Below are 21,155 nucleotides of genomic sequence, written 5' to 3'. Positions count from 1 at the left end.
CATGAACTTTTTGAAAATGTTTAATCTTTACCTTATATCAAATTATTATCACGGATATATAATAGCCTAGCCTCCAATGATTCCATAATTTCTCTACAAATAAATGGAATAACGATCTTCATTCTGAATATACTGACCTAGACCTTTTAGAACTTTGCAAAGATATGTTTGTCATATCTGTAATTCCAGAATACAGTTGTTACAATACAAAACACTATATTGAGTACATATCACAAAAAGTAAATTGTCTCCGATGGGCCATGCCAACACTAATAAATGTACAGTCAAAATAGTATAGATAATTATATTCACTCCTTCTGGAACTGTACATACATAAAGAAAATCTGGTCAGAAGTTATATATAAACTTGAAGTGATTCTAGATTTTAATCTCTCTAAATCCCCTTCAGATCTTTCTCATATTAGTGCTTCAAAACTAACAAAAACATTTATCTTTACCTTATCCATATTAGCAAAAGAAGTAATACTATTAAACTGGAAGAATAGAACAAAAATATACAGTATATTACCCAATGGTTCAATCTATTAGTAGACACACTTGAGAAAATGTCTGTGTCACTTAGAAACAAAAAGACTGCTTTTTAAAAAATATGGAGCTCTCTTCTAAAGTTCCAGGACAGATGATCATGAAACATGAAATAATACATATAATCAAGGTGCGGATAAATTAGATGTTAAATAATGTGAGTTTACAGTTAAGTGTATTTGTTTTTGTTGTTTTTGTGTAGATTTGTTTATTATGTATGTAGTTGTGTATGTGTATCTTATGGTCATGCATATTAAAGAAGAGGTTGAAAAAATGGGATTTTTTACATAATATTGTGTGTTTTTGTCCGTTCAAGCGCAAAAGAAAACTCAATGTGGCCGGCACGCTGTCTGAAGTATATGAAGTGACTTTCTGTGCGCATGAGCCGTGTGTGTGTCACACAGACAGGAGATTCACAGACGCACGCAAGACAGTGCCGCACTGAGCCCTGAGCCGCACTCTTTTGTGTCTTGTCGTGCTTGAATGGTTTAAAAGCATTTGCATGAATAAGAGCGTGATCATATAATGTAATGCTAGCTAAAGGATGATGGAAAAAAATGGATGCTACGCAGCAAAAATGCCTTAAATGCATTTTTCTATTTAGCTTTCTAATCTAATTAGCTCTCTAATATTTATCTAATTTTAATTCATCTTAATTTCAATCAACGAAAACTATTTTTAATAGTGTTAGTTTTTAATCAACTTTAACAGAACTGGATGTAGGTGCTGATTCCATGTAGATTCAAAGAATCAGTTATTTTTTTATTATTATTATTATTTACTGATTATTTGAAATGAAGCTATTAAATCAGATTCAATTCTGTATTGCTTATATACAAAATAATCCTTCAGAATTGTAATGAATGATTTTGAAGACACTTTAAGAAAGAGTTTTGTTGGTTCTGCTTTAGTTCTTCATTTTAAGATACAGGCCAATCTCTTTCATTAGTGGCTGGTGAAGTAGACTCCTGAGGCCAACAAGAGACAATTCAGTGTGGACAAGCTTTAGACTGTAATTGGGTCCATCTGGCCCTTCAGAGAGGTCACTTGAAATCAAAGTTCTCTACAAAACTGTGTGTGTGTGCGTGCGTGTGTGTGTGTGTCAAGTATATTTGCAAGAGTCAGTAATTATTATTTTAAAGTAATTTGGCCAAACATTTTCAGATTTTTCAGCACTAGTGAAGATTATCTTCTTCATTTTATTTTATTCTTTCTTAAAAGCCCCTTATTCCTTAAATTCATACAGAAGAAACACAATTTATTTGATTTTCCTCATACTAAGTCATGCAAACCCACACTGGACACAGTCCTGCTTGAAGAAAACTAAAACAATAATGGTTGAATAGGGGCTGTTTAAGACAACAACAAAATCCTCAGCAGACTGAGTGACACTCACCATCTCAAGAAAATATGGCAAGGCATTGTGGGTAGCGGTTAGAATTCCTGGCCGTCTCTGTCTGATTAAAATGTGATGTGTTGAAAGCTGGCTTTGATCTTAGGAAATGTCTGCGAGGGAGAAGTTGGAATTTAGCTTGGGCTTTTTCCCTCCCGCTCACTCTGTGATTTGGCCCTGCAGATGGAGGCCGATAGATAGTGTCACCATTCATTTCCTGCTCAAGCTCCTACACCATTCTGTGCAGACGCTAGACCTGGAGCAGGGATCGAGAAAGAATAGATCACATGCTGAGCTTTTGTGCCTTGTGCTGAGCTCTGTTTTCTTCTATGCTTCATTCTAAATGTATGCATATGCTTTGGTTTGTACATGCACAGTTAACATGACATTTTGCAAATAAACCCAAATACTTGGAACATCCCACCCCGCTGAATGGAGGAAGAATACACCATCTGAAAAAGACTCCTAAGGTGCTTAAATGCTTTTCTTCGTCTCTGATTCCAGGCCTCCTGCATTGGCAGCCAGCCCAGCATTTTCTGATATCTCCCTTATCCGGATCTCGCCGCACCGAAACCCTTCAGTGGGGGCGGAGTCGCCCTTTAACCCCCCACATCCATACATTAACCCCTACATGGACTACATCCGCTCACTGCACAGCAGTCCCTCTCTGTCCATGATCTCTGCGGCAAGGGGCCTCAGTCCAGCAGATGGTGAGTACCTCAGAGACCTGTTCTGGGCCCACTAAAAATCAATCAATCTATCAATCTATCAATCAATCAATCAATCAATCAATCAATCAATCAATCAATCAATCAATCAATCAATCAGTCAATCAATCAGTCAATCTATCTGTCTGTCTGTCTGTCTGTCTGTCTGTCTGTCTGTCATTCCATCTGGTAAAGTCTGGGATGTGGCAAACATATAACAATACAATTCTTACAATTCTTATTTAGAATTAGAGTTAGCTTCTCTCTGGAGGCGGAAACCATAGTTTGATCATTTGGATGGGGTCACTCTCTATGTTCTTTGTCTCATGTTAGAAAACCTCTGGAGGAACATTCAGAGTGTCAGGCAGAGACTAGCGATCACATCCTGAGTTAAGAGGGGGGTGAAGTTCAAGGCCATGGTTGAGGGCGGAGGGCACGAGAAGGGAGGGAAGGATGAGAAGTGGGAATGGTTTAGAGGATGGACTTCAGGGAGCCATTTTTGTTCTTTTGCGTGAAGGCGGACTGGGAAATTCATTACAGGGTCAGCAAGAGCCTGCTGTTTTTAAAGAGTCTCTGCAGTATGCTGGCCTCTTGGCCTTCTCCTCAGGCATGGAGTTTTAATTGAAACCTGAAGCTCAAATACCAAAGGGGGCCTCTCTGAGGCCACAGATAATCACGGCTGTATTGAACTGGGGTGCCATCTCACGTCAGCCAGGTCTTGCTATGTACCACATGTGTCAAAGGAAGAAATTAAACATTTCCAGATGTATAGTTATTAAGGGCTAAAATAAACAAATACAAAGTTTGTTTTGATGTGACCTTTTGTGGTTTGGGTGAAAACTGAAAAGCCATTTGTTTCTCTGCCAAAAAAATGCCTTTTCACCCCAGACTACAAAAAGGTTACATTGATTGATCGATTGATTAATTGATTTATTGATTGATTGATTGATTATGGATAGCTCTGTAAAACAAACTATGATATACTGTAGGGCATGTTGATGAATTATAATTATTTTATTTCTATTATAACAGTAATACAATTCCTATAAATATAAGCAATTATTAATACAATTATATGCTGAAAACAACAAAATATGTTTTGGAAATTTTGCAAAACTTCCTTTATCAATCAACTTCAACTAGCAGGTCTTCAAAAAAAATAAAAATAAATGATGCTTCTCTAGGCTAGTCTTTTCATCAGGAAGTGCTTTTTAGTCTCCATGAACATAGATAAATGGTTTATTATTCACATTAAACCAGGCAGTTTTATTTTATTTTTTATTTTTTTTTAAGTTACATACAATTCATTCTAAAATAAAAATGATTAATCATATTTTGTGTTCCTCCACTTCATGTTGGTGGCTGAGAATAACTAAACATAGGTGCTAGTTTTTTTGCTCTTTCACTTTATCATTTTGTTTTTTGATTTAATACTGTGAAGCTGCTTTGATACAATCTGTTTTGTGAAAAGCACCTTTATAAATAAACTTGACTTGACTTGACTTGACTTTGCTTTCCAACCCTGTTTTAAAGACATTTTCATGTACTCTCCCAGATGCCTACATGGTCCACCAGCAGAATGCCTCCTGGCTCTGGTGGCACACCATACTGAGGATGCATATTCATCCTTAAAAACTGCCACTCTGATATCCCACAAGCACAACACGCTCGCTCCAGTCATTCCCCACCGCCAGTCCTGCAATTCGGTGCCAACATCTCCAATTTAGAAATTCCGCAAAGCTCTTTCTGCACGTGAATGAGGAAACGAGGCACATTACGGCTCGATGCGAGAGCCAAGGCAAAGCAGAACAACGGAGACAATTAAGGAAGCCCCCCTAACCCCTCCCTCACTACTTAAGACAAAATACCCACATCGAATTAATTTGGAATTTCTTCTTACATTTACACAACCAATCAGAGATGCATATTCCATGCATTCAGTCCGGGCGTCAGTTGAGATCTTTTCATCCGCTCTGTTCATTTCTTCTGGGGAAGACAGGAATTAGCCACAACACTTTGTGCAGCTAAACTGATTTTGTATTTGCATTGAGAAGCACTGTGTCAGTCTTTCTCTTATTCTCCTTCCTTTTTTGTGTGTGTATATGTGTGTGTTTGTGTGTTATTTTAAACATGTTGCCAAAAGTTTATTTTTAGGATGAATTTATAGGACCTGTATCACTCTGTAACTAAAGATTGGAAGGAAGATAGAGGGAACACATGAAAGAGAGAAAGAAAAAAAAGCAGTTTAAAGGTTTGCATATAAAATTTGGCACCATTTTTTAATCAAAAAATTTACATTTTGTTAATTAGTCACCCTCGTGTCCTTTCAAACTCATGATTTTTCTTTGAAATATAAAAGAGGTTTATTCATGACAACTTTCAAAAAAGTTTTAGCATGTTAATGAATTTGTTAATGTATTTGGTCTTGGCAGACTAGATCTGATACACTGCTGCTGTTGCTGCTGCTGCAGAGCAAGTATGGACTTGCTACTGCTAAAAGATACACAGACACACTCATGTGAGCATTTAAGACATGCTGATGCTGCATAAATAGACATACATAAATCCCGTAACAGATCTAGGCATGTGGAGTTGGGGGAGGTGGAGAGTTTCAGAGTAAATCTGACTACCCTGCAGTAAACACTGAACCAGACTATTTAAATGTATAGCAAGCAGTCCCATTGGCTGCAGGATCAGCAGAGGCCAATGTGGTCATGTTGTGATTGCTTGCAGATTGCATGTAAAGGACCTATCAACCTGCACCCTCCAGAGTTTCATGACTAAGCTAGATAAATATGTAGCTGAATGTCCAGGCGTCACATTTTTCTTTATGATGAAAAGTGAATGGGGCCTGTCAAGATCCAGTAATAACAACGAATCACTTTAAATGTATCATGAAAGAAGTCCGGTCGGTGTATGTTGCATTCATTTGTTTTTTTCTTCTATTTAATACTGAAAACAAAAACATGAAAAAAAAACTATGCCTTTTTAGTATGTAAAAAAAATAAAATAATAATAATAATAATAATAATTAAACAAGGAAACAAGAACTTGCCTTGATTTTTCATTTTTACATTCAGGGGTAGAAAATGGGTAAACAACTTAAATATTCGATTTCCACGTGTAGGCGGGAATGAAACGCCCCTTACCACTGATTGGTCAAGCAAAGATTAAACAGTGCTGTCATCATGTCTTCTTCAGTTCTGTTCAACAGAATAATAGTCATTTGTTGCTAGTTGTACGAATTCTTAAAGTGTTTATTGCAAATGAATTTCATCTCTTTCTCATCAAACAACCAGACTAATGGCCTGACACAAACCGTACCACGGCAGAGCCTAGGCAGGGCTTTCTTCTGTGTAGGCATAGGTTCACTATGGCTTACTACCCGTGCCAGAGAAATAAACCTCCTGTTCTGTTTAGCTGGCCAACTCTCAAACTCTGTGTGGCAAAGCTCCACGACGCACTGGACAGCGTGGAACAAATGCATTTACATTGTAATGAAGCACAGACTTGTATCTTTATAAGTGTCAATACAGCAGCCATAACTTTTGCAATACACTGAGTTTATTTCATTAATATTGAGTATTAATTGATGTCACTGAAAATGGTGTGTTTAATTTTATCTGCCATCTACTGTAAACTTCCAAAGCAAAGTCACAGTTCCGTTGTGCGAATGACTCTCAGCATAGGCATGCAGAGTGGTGTCTTTGAAGTCTTTGAACCAATCAGTTGAGTGAGTGATTCAATGACCCATATAGACAGCCACTTGATTTTTATTCCTGAATGAATCAGGCAACAATGGCAACAAAGGTGGAAAAAGGCGGAATGGCAGAATGGAGAAAAAAACCTTGGGAGAACCAAGGCTCAGTCGGGGGGCCAGTTCTCCTTTGGCCAATGAACAAACAGTGTATGATTATGATTCAGGCAGCATTATAGGTCAGAAGTCAGATTGGTTTAGAAAAATCAGAATATTATCCAGTTCCATCTGGTTGAAGATCGGAGTCACGTCGGTATGGAGACGGGTTTGTCAAGGATCCGTGTCGATGGCTGAGGTGTCAATGAGACCTTCACAGGGGAGAGTCTAGTAGACACAATCTCTGCTGACACTTCAGGGATGCGTTGAACTAACTGTTCCGCATTTTTCATTGAAAGCATATGTCGTAATATAGATATATTTTTAAGATGGAAGAATGTGGTTTTACAGATGCTAGAAACGTGGCTTTCAAATGAAAGATTGGTATCAAAGAGCACACCCAGGTTCCTGACGAACCGATGACGAAGGCTTGACAGAGCAGCCATCAATTGTTAGACAGTATTCTAAGTTAGTACGTGCAGAGGTTTTTGGTCCAATCATTATAAACTCTGTTTTTTTCAGAATTAAGTAATTGGAAATTACTAGTAATCCAAATTTTTATATCAGCTATGCATTCCGTTAATTTCTTGAATTGGCAAGTTTCGTTGGGGTGCGAAGAGATATAGAGCTGAGTTCCGTCAGCATAACAGTGAAAACTAATCCCATGCTTCCTAATGATATCTCCCAAGGGTAGCATGTACAGAACGAACAGCAACGGTCCTAGTACTGAGCCTTGTGGTACTCCATACTGAACTTGTGATCGATAAGACATTTCTTCATTTACTGCTACAAACTGATAATGGTCAGATAAGTATGATTTAAACCATGCTAATGCAATTCCACTAATGCCAACATAATTTTCTTAAAGAGTCTATTTAAAAGAATGTTGTGGTCAAAGGTATCAAATGCAGCACTAAGATCAAGTAACACTAATAGAGAGATACAACCACGATCGGATGATAAGAGCAAATCAGTTGTAAGTCTAATGAGAGCAGTCTCAGTACTATGGTACGGTCTAAATCCTGACTGGAAATCCTTGCAGATACCATTTCTTTCTAAAAAGGAACAGAGTTGTGAGGATACTGCTTTTTCTACCAGCTTTGACAAAAAGGGTAGATTTGAGATTGGCCTGTAATCGACTAATTCTCTAGCATCAAGTTGCGTTTTTTTTTAATAAGAGGTTTAATAATAGCCAGCTTTAAAGTTTTCGGTACATATCCTAGTGACCAAGATGAATTAATGATATTAAGAAGAGGATCTATGACCTCTGGAAGCATTTCTTTCAGGAGCTTAGTCGGTATGGTTCTAACATACATGTTGATTTAGATGATTAAACGAGTTTAGACAATTCCTCCTCTCCTATTGCAACGAATGAATGGAATTTTTCCTCAGGGACACTACAATGCACTGCCTGATGCGATACTGTAGTAGATGATTGCATATTTATAATTTTCTCTCTAATATTATCAATCTTGTAAGTAAAGAAGTTCATAAAGTCATTACTACTATGCTCTTTGGAAACTTCAGAAGTAGAAGCTTTATTTCTTGTTAATTTAGCCACTGTGTCAAATTAATACCTAGGGTTGTGTTTGTTTTCTTCTATAGCCCTATTCGGACGGGACTGGTTTAACATGGAGAGGTGGGGTAAAGTAATTATTACCAGAGCTTCTCATTGATTTTAGTCCCGTCCAAATGTGCCATGTCAGTAATCATTACGGACAATGTCAGTAAAGATTACGGTGACTTTTACCTTCAGTAAAAAGGTCTGGAAAAATTACCTCAGATAATACTAATCCCATGCGAATAGAACCGCTGTAAATATGTACATTCCGTAATATCCTGTTTAAAAATATTTTTCCGTGGTTTTTCAAGCATGGAGATGCTTGAAAAAGTATTCAGTTGCGTTCTAGGCAGTGGGACAAATCTGTGGCAAAACTCAAGTGTTTTCCACACACCATTCAGATCAAAAAGAAGGTCGAACGCACTTTTTAGAGGCACAAAATTTCTTTTTAGAGTTAGATAAGTACCTATTACCAACATATACAATCTGAATTTATTTAATACATCCGACCGGACTTAACTGTTTTATATATACAAAGGTTATATATATATATATATATATATATATATATATATATATATATATATATATATATATATATATATATACAGTACTGTGCAAAAGTCTTAGGCATGTTAATATCCCCAACCCCCCACCCACCCCCCAAAAAAAGGTTTTAAGTCAGTTATTTATATCTTTTGCTGTAGTGTGTCAGTAGAAAATATCAGTTTACATTTCCAAACATTCTTTTTGCCATTAATTGTAATAATCCAGTGAGATTTGTGTATGCACAAGGAGTCTGACAACAGCCGGTATGATCTGATCTCACCATCATCGAGTCCGTCTGTGATTACATGAAGAAACAGAAAAAACTGAGACAGACTAAATCCAGAAGAACTGCGGGAACGTCTCCAAGATGCTTGAAGAAACCTTCCTAGCAGTTTTTAAGGCTTTTCTGTACGTAATCATGCTCTCTCTCCTCGAAATTCGAAAAATGTCTAGTTTTGTTTTCTTCCAGTTGCGCTCCATTTTTCTGGCTGCTCTCTTAAGGGCCCAAGGGAGCTCATTGTACCACGGCGTTGGACTATTTTGTACTATTATGTTATCTACATGTATATTAATATCACCAACAATTAGGACTTTATCTGCAGCCAGTACTAACTCCGATAAAAAAATCTGCAAATTCTTTGCCTAAAAGTGTAGGTGAAATTGACGTGATGTGTGGCCAATTATGGTGTCCCATGCTTGGAATTTGTGCTCTGTGCACACACACAGTATTGAACACAGACACATAGGCTGTGGCACCCTGGGAGATTGGGGGTTAGGTGCCTTGGTCAAGGCTACCTCAGTTGTGGGTAATGAGAGTGGAAGAGAGCACTGTTTATTCACTCCCTCCACCTACATTTTCTGCCAGTACTGAGACTTGAACCTGCGACCTTCGAGTTACAAGTCAGATTCTCTAACCATTAGGCCACATTTCTAACCATTGTTTCATTTTGTCATTAATTTCATATTTCTGTTTTCAAAATGTTGTTTAAGACATTAATCTAATTTCATTATGCTTGTGTCTTTAAGACCCAAGGAGAGATACTTGGCAGTAATTTCCACGCTGCCAGAACAGTTTCAACAAAGAATCATAAAATCATAGCTTGCAAACACACATAATTCGTTTGCACGTGATCATATATATATATATATATATATATATGAGATGTTTTATTAACAAAGTTCGGGAAGAGCACGTTCAAATGATCTACCCAATCAGTACAATTGGAGGCGTATATATGTACTGCCGACTCACCTATTTTCCTCAACAGTCTTTTCTGCATCCCTCTGCCACCCTGACTCCTCACTTTAGGTTAGATCCTATCCCAGCCAGGGATACGGGGGAGTACTCTGGGTTCAGGCCACATTCCGAGCTCGGAGCCCTCCCCCGGACAGCACGCCAAATACACATACTATTTTACTCTAATTATAAGTGTAGTTCACACTTACAAATATTTAGAGTAAAAGAGTATGCGTATATGCGAGAAATATATATAGCGGACCCGTTATTGGTGCGTTGCCTCAGCAAAATCGAGATCCGAGCCACTTTATTGACAAGGGAGGACCCGTCTCACGCTCCTCAGCCAGATCGACTTGTGATATGTGAGACGAGCAAGAAGCACTTTAATGGAAAACAACTCACAGTGCTCACACTCGCCATGCTCAAACACAAGCGCTCAAAGCAGAACTCATGCGTATCATAACCAGGGATGGTCCGTGAACATGGAGGAATGCATCTTCTGATTGTTTGCGACATGACAAATTTCTTCACGCTGACAGCTGGAACGCTAACTCCTAACAAAGTGGACAGATAGAAAGTGTAGCACACACACAATATGGTTCTCTGAAGACAAAGAAAACCTGAAAGCGCAACTGTTTCACGTCTGTTTACAGCCTCTCACGAGCGCGCATCGTCAGAAGCTATTTAAAGTTTTTAGCGTGTTTGCCACACATACTTCACAACCGGTCAAACAAAGATGTTTTCCCATAGCACTTAACTACGGTGACCGGGAGGGGACATGTTCGGTTCACTTAGGTTTGTCGTGGCCAGAACATATAAACTTGTGGGAACGTGATAATAAGTCTTGTAAACGAGATGTAAAGTCTTGGCCTCAAGATCATATGTTGAGGGGAGGATATATTTTTCTCATGGCCACGACTTCATATTTTGAGAGAACAACATCTATTTCTTGTGGCCACGAGTAACTACACCGGTCAATACTGTAACCATATACAGCAGTCGGAGATGGAGATGACTGATGAAATAACATTTTACTTTGAATTTGGAATGTCATATAAAGATATAGTGTGGTCTCTGGCATTAAGACATGGGTACGTAAGTGAAAGACACCTGAAGCGCATTCTTAAGTTGAATGGGCTTTTTCGTCGGACATTTGCTAGCTTGAATGAAATACTCGGGACATGAATAAAGTCCCGTTTAAGACAATAAACAAAAACAAATTATGAGAAACTTAAATTAACAAATAAAAAAGTAAATTATGACCGGGGTAAAAGGAGGAGCCCGCATCGCGTGTGAAGATTCAGTTCCCACATGTTATATCACTGGTAGCCACGAGAAACTGATGTTGTTCCCTCAACATATTAAGTCGTGGCCACGAGAAACGGATGCTATTCCCTCAACACAGTAGCGTAGCCAGAAAAGAGACTCTGGGTGTGCATCTGAAAATCTGGGTGTGCCACATTTATTGTCAGATTACTGTGCAAAAGTATTAACCATAACCACATAACCATGCCCCACACAACCATAAAACTATATCAAATATAACTATACATCAGGATCGCCAATAACTCAGTCATAACATAAGCCCCCCCGGAAGAAAATTTTGTACATTTTAAAGATAAATTCATTAATCTGGTGCACTTTGAGTCTCCCGAATCTGCTGTTAAAAATAAATAATCCACCCGCCAACCTCCCGAACCTATATGATATTCTCTGATTTAGATATCTGCATCTGATCATCACATTTCAATTATTCAAATTCTCAGTGTTAAGCATGATAATATGATAAAATATCACACTGAAGTAGGCTGATTTAAAATTAAGATTTATTTAAAATAAAAGTTCTTCAGAATCTGATAAGAGCTGTTTTCCAACAGTGATGTAATGAAACATTGACAATTTAATTTTGATCAGAATATTTTTTTTTAGCTTTATAAAGGGCATTTCTTTCCCTAATTTTTACTCTCTATACTCTTTCCCTACTCTCAGGGAACTGAGGTTACGTTAGTAACTGAGTAGGCTACATTATTTCTTATTTTATTTTTTTGATATTGAAAATTGTTTTAATCAGGGGTCCGGTTGGGCAAGTACAATTCTCTTTCACTTGTCCTTTAAAAAAACACACACACGTCACGTGTCCCGGACACCAGAGTTATGGCACCATATTGGATTCTTATTTCTGTGCCCCTGAGTATGATTTAGAATGTTCAGTGACGTCACAGAACTGCCAGATTCAAACCTGATCCAAACTGCTTTCGCGCGTTGGCTGGCGCTGAGGCAGAGACGGACGCGCTCAGCGCTTGTCATACAGTATATCACAACTAATATGCAGTGTTTTCAACCACATAATGTTTATTTTATGTTTCAGACATTTAAATACACATAAGTAGGCTAGTAAAACAATACATTTGCAGTTTGTAAAATACACACTGATGTCTATGGAAGCGGCAAGCCACTTACTTTCATGTATTTCGGGAGAAACTGTGGAATTCAGGTGCTGTAAATCCGGCTGACAGGACTCTCTGAACTGCAGCGCTCATCTCGTTATAGATCAAGATAATTTATAAAGTTTTTTAAACGAAGAATCGGAATATCAGATAGTTGACATGGTAATAGCAATAGAGAGCCTAAGTCCCGCCCCTCCGCTTCCGGCTCATGGGACCTTATTTCGGAAAAAATATGTATGGAAGTCATGGCGAGAGATAACTTATCTTTTTATTCCGTCTGAACTGTGCCCTGAACTACACATATGATGTTTGCCAATTTAAAAGGTAATTATGAAAGTAAAGAAAGTCGCAGTTTGTCATAAAACAGAAGAGTAACGTTTAGTTTTATGTGAAAATTGCTCAATGAACTACATCTCTTGTCTCGCACTATGTGCGTCACAAGATCCGTTGCTCATATGTGTGTATTCCATGGACCCAGAAGGCGCACATGCGACGTCATCCCTTTTCTCTCAATGAATTAAGCTAACTTTACTGAAGCTAACGTCTGTCATGTTTTCTATAGTCTTACATTATAATCGTAACGTAACGCCGTCATGCCTGAGTGTTTTGAGCCAGAATACACACATACGAGCAACGGATCTTGTGACGTACATAGTGCGAGACGAGAGATGTAGTTCATTGAGCGATTTTCACATAAAACTAAACGTTACTCTTCTGTTTTATGACAAACTGCGACTTTCTTGACCTTCATAATTACCTTTTAAATTGACAAACATCATATGTGTAGTTCAGGGCACAGTTCAGACGGAATAAAAAGATAAGTTATCTCTCGCCATTGACTTCCATACATATTTTTTCCGAAATAAGGTCCCATGAGCCGGAAGCGGAGGGGCGGGACTTAGGCTCTCTATACGTCTGTTAGTTATTGTGGCTGCGGTGTGTCACGTGACATCACGCCATGGAAACAAGGGAGTTAAAATATTTTTAACTTACGCGTGAAAGGGTTGATTTAAAAAAAGTATATTCTAAATAAACAACAATAGCCCAAGTTTAGTAAAACATTTTTTATTGAGACTATAAAAAATAATTCTGCATCCATTTTTAGGTGTGCCAGCTGCCACTGTGGGTGGCACCGGCACACCCTGGCACACCCGTGGCTACGCCACTGCCTCAACATATTAAGTCGTGGCCACGAAAAATGGATGTCGTTCCCTCAACATATTAATTCGTGGCAATGAGAAATGGATGTAGTTCGCTCAACATACGATCTCGTGCCCACGAGATATTATGACGTTCCCACGACTTAATATCACGTTCCCACGAGTTTATATGTTGTGGCCACGACAAAACTAAGTGAACCGAACATGTCCCCTCCCGGTCACCATACTAAACTCAGCGCAGCATTGAGAGTAAATGTTGATAGGGAACAGGCGGTGTGCCAAATATGCAGGTGAGGGGTAGTTGTGGGTGCAGATGCAAAGTAAATTAATATTCAACAAAATTATTGATCTGACTGTGTATGGACGCTGTTGTATGAGACCTAAACTGAGCTGGACGATGACATCATATTTTGCAGAACTGCTTTGTAGATGAAATTAACTAATTAATAATTGATGATCTTTACTACAGAACTGAATCAACACTGAACTGACTTTAGCTGAACAAAAGCTGAAATGCATAATCACTGTTATCACTGTAAAGCTGCTTTGAAAGAATCTGTTTTGTATAAAGCGCTATTTAAATAAAGATGACTTGTCTTGTTTTGTGAGATAATTAATATTTCACGGCACTCGTAGGTGAATTTATGTCTACACAGAAAAAAAGCCTTGTCTAGGTTCTGCCCCGTTACGGTTTGTGTAAAGCCATTCATTAGTCTGGTTGTTTTATGAGAAAGAGATGAAAAGTAGTTGCAATAAACGCTTTAAAGGAGAACTTGGTAAATTTTTTAACTCAATAAAACTGTCTAGAAATCATTTGGATGGTTAAACAACCTATTCTGGTGATATTGATGACTTTCCCTGCTCCCCCCAGCGTTCCCAGGTGGAAAACCAACCTTGCAACTTGGGGACTGCCGTCCCGGTAAGACAGAAATTGGAAGTCTCGTGAGAAGCGAGAACGAGAACGAGCGCGAGCGCCAAACACGAATTGCTTTACGGCAATTCGACATAAACACACACGCATGTATGATGTATTACCAGATTACCCACCTCGGTAGACATAGCTCCACACGATACAGTTGGCTTGCTCCGATCATAACAAACGCACATGAGCAGCGGTAGAGAAGGGGAGGAGGCTGCCGCAAGTGAGTTTTTTACGTCCGTGTTGTGAAATATACGCCCCCCCACAGCTGTAGGGGGAGCTCGTGGGGAAAACATGCGACAACAAAAGGGAAAATCAGCGAAGAAGTGACTAGAGTTCGCTAGAGTTGCCGAGTTCTCCTTTAAGAATCCTTACAAGTGTAGCCATCGAAAACCAATTATCCGAAGGTACACAGACCGCATGGACCCGGTCCATATGACTCTTGCAAAGTCTTCTGAAGTCAAATAATTAATTAAACCATTGATGCACAAGTTTGAGAGTAAAAAAAGTATGGTATTCAAGACATTTACACACACACACATATATATATATAATTATCTTATGCTCACCAAGACTGCATTTATTTAATAAAAACAGTAATATTGTGAAATATTTTTACCATTTAAAGTAACATTTTTCTATTTGGATATACCTGTATTTTAAAATGTAATTTATTGCTGTGATGGCGATCCATTCCTTAGTGTCACATGAAAGTAATTCAGTATTGTTTATTTATTTATCTTACTCACCTCACACTTTTGAATGATTTTGTATTCATCAAATGACTGATGTTTTTATGTCCCCTCCACTCAGTACCCCACACTGGTTTGACCACGGCAGAGTACTACCACCAGATGGCCCTGCTTGCAGGTCACCGCAGCCCCTACGCTGACATCATTCCCTCAGTGGCATCCACAACAGGAGCTGTAAGCAACACCCTGCACATGGAGTACCTGCAGGCTATGGAAAGTAAGTTTTCCACTTGCATACTCTTTTCTGATGACTACAATGTCCACCTATCCTATCCACCTATCAGAGGGGTAGATTTAGGCTATATATTTAGGCTATTTCTAACCTTAACCAATCAAAAAAGCTTGGCTATATATATATATATATATATATATAGTGTTCAAAGAAGATAAATGGTCAAATGAGAGACTAGTTGGAAGTGGAACAAATAATACATCTTTATTTCCTTCAAAACCATTCCCAAATAATTAAACTGGTAAAATTGAGGTTTTTCTGAGAAAAAAATAAGTGTGTGTGTGTGTATGGGGGGGATGGGGTGTGCACAGAACGTATGCAAATTGGTTATTTTGAAGAATAAATAGGAAATTAAAGGCACGGTGACTGAAGAGAGGTCAGGTGGACTGGCCCGTTAGTCTTTAATGAGAATGCATTTAGCCCGTCAGCTTCCCCACTCTGCCGTTTCTCACAAACTAATTAAAACTAGCCAAAATTGCATGGGTATCAGAAAATTAATTGCTATTAGGTGGGAATTGGAATGTCCCACTATTCATCACCGGAGAAATCCTTTCTACTGTGGCACTGTTTAAGATTAATAGACTGAAACAAAACAATTAGGGCCACCATTTTTAAATGAAGATGTCGCGTCCCCCCAACTTCAAATCGCCTGTGATCAGCCCTTGGTAATAACTCATCCTATTTTAACAATGTGTGTTCCACGCCAGCCAAATTAACACTTTAAAGCTCTCTTTTATGATATATAGACTCTGAGAAGGGAAGTGAATGAGGAGAAGTGCGTTATCTAGAAGCTTTTGTTAATAATGGGGATTGGGATGACACAGTCGTGGTTTAGAGCTCAGTTCACATCAGTGTAATTACTTTTAGAGAAGTACGGACTAATGAAAGAATGAACCTGTACTGCGTATGTGTGTTCAAGCCATGCATTGTTCAACCTGTTAGCTGCTAATTAGCCAGTGTTGATTAGATTCTACTTATTACACACCTCAATTTGGAACCTCTGCAGGATGTAGATGGAATTATTGTTTTTTCCCCAACACTTTTTTGATAATGATGTTTGACCAAGCATGTAATATTTACTCATACTACAGGAATTGTCAAAGATTGGCTCATCTTCAAACCTAATAAAAAAAAATATTTTTTTTTTTATATATATATATATATATATATATATATATATATATATATATATATATATATATATATATATATATATATATGTTTTAGGCAATTTCTTACTTTGGCTGTTCAACCATCATGGTTCTCAACTTTATTGACTCCAAGGCCCCCATTGTCCACAACGATATTCAATCCTTTCTTTTCAATTTACAGAAATTAGGTGTGTCCATTTTTAAGTAACTAAAATAATTATAATTAAAATTTAAATAATTACATTTTAGAATTTCAGGAGTTAGGTTTAGGGTTAGGGTTAGGGTTAGGGTTTGGTGGTAAATTAAATATACATTTTTAGTAGTTTAGCTTATTTTAAAGCATGTTTTGTCTCATTTTAAATAATTTTAAGTCATCTTGATGCTTTAAAAGTTTGCTGAGGCCCCCTTGTAGGCCCCAGCCAACTGGTTGAGAACCACTGTTTTACCTATAGCTTAACCAGTGTATGCCAGTAATAGACCAGATCAGTTAACTGCACGCCTGGTTACATGAATATCTTATTTTCACCTTTTCAGAAAAGGTGTTTTGGGCACATTCATGCAGGTTTTGATTGTTTATCCATCATAGTTCCAGTAGTCAGGCTGTTTAAACTTGCTTAGCTAGCCCATGCCAGTAATATACCAGTACTGCCAATATAATATCATAATAATAAGTCTGTGAAAACCTAGACCAGCTGGTGATCATCTTAAACGACCAATTAAATGTAAAACATTTTTTTTGGGAATTTGCAATTTGCATTTTATTAACCAGTAAAGTGTATGTTTTGGGAACTTTCATACTGGTTTTGACTACATTATTTGTTCTACCAATAGTTTTTTGTCAGAAACAAAACAACATTGCTGATCTAAAACAAGTCCATCAAAACCTAGAAAAAATAAGATGGTTTAGCTGGTGACAGCTTCAATTATTAATGTAAACCATCTTTTTTGCATTCCTTGTTCCACCTAAGTTAACCAGCTCATATCATAAATAGACCAGAACTGCTGATTTAAACTACTTGAGACCATCTTGGAGTTTATGCCAGTCCAAATCGGCCTTAGACTGAACATAGTATTGAATATGAGTGTGAATATGTGTGTATAATGGTCGTGCTCATGTACATATGGATTAATTTGTGTATGGGTGTGTAAGCTTGTGCATGTGTCTATCATCCTGTTGCCCAAGACTGGTTGCCCATGGAACCTAAGCAGGATTGAGCTTGGTCAGTACCTGGATGGGAGACCTCCTGGGAAAACTAGGTTGCTGCTGGAAGAGGTGTTAGTGAGGCCAGTAGGGGGTACGGCTCACCCTGTGGTCTGTGTGGGTCCTAATGCCCCTGATAGTGATGGGGACACCATACTGTCAATTGGCCTCTGTCCATCATGGCCTCCTAATCATCCCCATATATAATGATTGGCTTCTTCACTCTGTCTCCTCTCCACCAATAAGCTGGTGTGTGGTGGGAGTTCTGGCGCAATATGGCTGCCGTCGCATCATCCAGGTGGATGATGCACATTGGAGATGGTTGAGGAGATTCTCCCTTCCATATGTAAAGCACTTTGAGTACCCAGAAAAAGTGCTATATAAATGTAATAAATTACATTATTATTATTATTATTAATTAATTAAATATTATTCACGTTGTGTTTGTTGTGCTCCACACATCCAAAATCATTCAAAGGCTTAAATCACAGTTCTAAGCAGAACGCTAACAATGTAAAAAGATGTTCCAAATGTGTGAATACACACACACACACACACACACACACACACACACACACACACACACACACACACACACACACACACACACACACACAGTGATTTAAATATGAATGACAGACCCTGTAATCACTGTATGTGTCAAAGTAGAAAGAGATGGAGAGATTCAGAGAGAGAGAGAGCGTAATTTTGTTTTGTTTGCATGCTTTCTGTTAAAAAAAGTACAGAATAACTGAAAGAAAAAAATATGAGTCACAAAGTCATTGTGTCACTCCATACAACAAAAGACCACCATTACCCCCGCACCCCTCTCTTCCCCTCCTCCTTTCACTTCTCCCTCCCTTCTTTCTTGTTTGTGACATCTGCCAATGAAAAGACAACAAAAGTCATTTCTTAATCTGTAGGTGCCAGTCATTGTGCGTGAGTGGAGGGGCCTGTCTGCGTTCGATCTGCTTTCTAGAGAAAGCTTTTCAAAAACAACTAGTGCAATTCCATTCAGTGTTGACACACTATTCAACCCAATTAAACATGATTCAATATCACAGTGATGCTGCCAAAAAGCAGTGGGAAAAGTGTAGTCAAACTTGTTTTTACAGTGTGCTCAAAATGCATGCAATGCAGGAAATGCAACCATTGTTGAAAGCATTGTCTATGATGAATAAATTAAATATAATTAAAAAATAATAATATATGTAAAGCCCTCTGTGTGGTTAGTTCACACTAACAATATACTGTCCACATGAAAATGGGATACATTTTTGGAAATTATGTCAGTAGGGATATAGTTGTGCTCAACAGGCATGACCATAAAATATCTGGCTGACAGTTAATGGTGGTAATTCCCATATCTCTTCGATAGTAACAGCTTTTCTGAAATAAAAAATACAATACAATAAAATTAAGATAGAATACATTTTGTGTTACTATTAGGTTTTAGTTACTATGGTCTTTTTCTTTTTCTCTCTGTCTGTCTATCTCCCTCAGGTTCTCGATTTCCCAGTCCTAGGTTCACAAATCGGCCCAGCAGAAAACGACCCCTTCCCAGCTCCCCATGCCTGTCTGACCCCAGTTTTGACCTGCAGGCCATGATTCGCACCTCGCCCAACTCTCTAGTCACTATTCTTAATAATTCCCGCTCCAGCTCATCCACCAGTGGATCCTACGGACACCTCTCAGCTGGCACTATCAGGTACATACAAGAATAAATAAAAAGATTTTTTAACAACATTTTTTAGAATTATTTCTGACTGGCCATAAAACTGGATTTTACATAATTTTTTGTTTAAAAATTTTTTTTTTTTTTCGTACGTCATATGTCATTGGAATGGTTTAGTTTTTCCTTCAGGACAGATTATTGTGTCACTCACAACCTTTTGAGATGAGCCAGTCTTCGTCTCTCACTTGACAGGTTTTAAAATGATAGTTTACCCTAAATTCTTTATTTATTCACCTTCCTGTCATTCCAAACTTGGACCCTGTACCAAGTATGAAAATAAAGAGAGTGGTGTATATTGGAACAGACAAGAGGCAAGAGAATGCGAGAGAGATTCTGAGAAAGAGATAGACAGGAAAAGCGACCTGTGCTGAAAGTGGACACTCCAGTACATCCTCAGCAGTGAAGTGATGAATGAACACTGGACGGCGAAATAAACGAGGGAACATAGAGAGCACTATTAGGAGGAAGCATGTGAACATATTCCTCCCCTCCTCCCTCACACTCGTCTGTCTGATATGCATCACCTGATTAATGTTCTCTCCATCAGCTGAGGAGAGCTTTATCCTAACACTGCCGCTATGCAATCGCTCATGCTGGAAAGGAGGAGAGGAAGGGGGAATGACAAATGAAAGGGTCATGAAGAGGGGGACAAGGGAAGGAAGCGAAGTCTGGGCTGAGGACAGTAACACAAGCTTTAATGGGAAAGAGAGAGAATCTGTTGTGGATGAAGTGAATAAAACTCACCCACTTAGTATGTCTTAGTTGAAATTCAATAGTGCTTCAACCTGGGGGCTGTTCTTAAGTGTTCACTGACCATCCTCTGCCTTGTAATCTTGTTTAATCTGTTTCAACAGCTGAATAATTCATGTTTTTCAAATGATCTCACTTATATGGGGCTCAATTAGTTCGGTCAGTTCATAGCAGACAGATTTTAAGTGGATAATGAAGCGTTTGTGACATCAATGAGACTGTTATTGACATGGGGGCCAATCAATATTCAGATACTGATCAACCTAATGCTATAAGCTGGGATATCTAAATTTGTCCCAGTCACAACACACTCCTATATTCCGACTTACTGCCTACTCTCTGCCAAAAATAGTAATCTTAAATTTCTTGTTTAAATAAGTACATTATCTAAGTTCTCATAGTGCTCTCACTGAGTTTTTGTGTCTGTGCGTGCGTGCGTGTGTGCGTGTGTGTGTGTGTGTGTGTGTGTGTGTGTGAACACACTACTTGCACTACTATAAAATGGTACAGTTTATTTGGGGTCAGTAAATTGTTTTTATGTTTTTGAAAGGAGTCTCTTATGCTCACCAAGGCAGCACTTATTCGATCAAAAATAAAGTAAAACAGTAATGTTGTGAAATATTATTATTTAAATTAACAAATATTATTATTATTATTATTATTATTATTATTATTATTTTATTATTTATTTAAAATGACAACTATTACTCCAGTCTTCAGTGAGACATGACCCTTCAGAAATTATTCTAATAATTGGTGCTCAAGAAACATTTCTTACTATTATCAATGTTGTTGCGCAATCTAGACCAGTCACTTCAGCACACTACATTTCCCATCCTCTCTGGTTAACACCTGTGCACACTCAACAATCACCACAACTGTCTGCCAACAGCCTCATCAGTTTCTCCATAAAATCCAGCACCAAAAACACATGTGGGTCTGGTCGTGTTCTTCTAGGCTGA

General features: G+C 38.2%; 1 protein-coding gene across 1 annotated transcript in view; it reads left to right on the top strand.

The window, feature by feature from the left end:
- Window positions 1-21,155, top strand: part of gli3 (GLI family zinc finger 3) — a 229,328-nt gene that overhangs the window by 165,344 nt on the left and 42,829 nt on the right. The window contains exons 5-7 of the mRNA XM_079862906.1: window positions 2,444-2,649; window positions 15,186-15,341; window positions 19,212-19,416. Of these exons, the coding sequence (XP_079719032.1) occupies window positions 2,444-2,649; window positions 15,186-15,341; window positions 19,212-19,416 (567 nt within the window). The remainder of the gene's footprint in view (window positions 1-2,443; window positions 2,650-15,185; window positions 15,342-19,211; window positions 19,417-21,155) is intronic.

Source organism: Squalius cephalus (assembly GCF_949319135.1).
Source record: "Squalius cephalus genome assembly, chromosome: 25".
In the NCBI taxonomy this organism is placed as follows: domain Eukaryota; kingdom Metazoa; phylum Chordata; class Actinopteri; order Cypriniformes; family Leuciscidae; genus Squalius; species Squalius cephalus.
The sequence above is the reverse complement of the archived record's forward strand: the minus strand, read 5'-3'. Positions and strand labels throughout refer to the sequence as shown.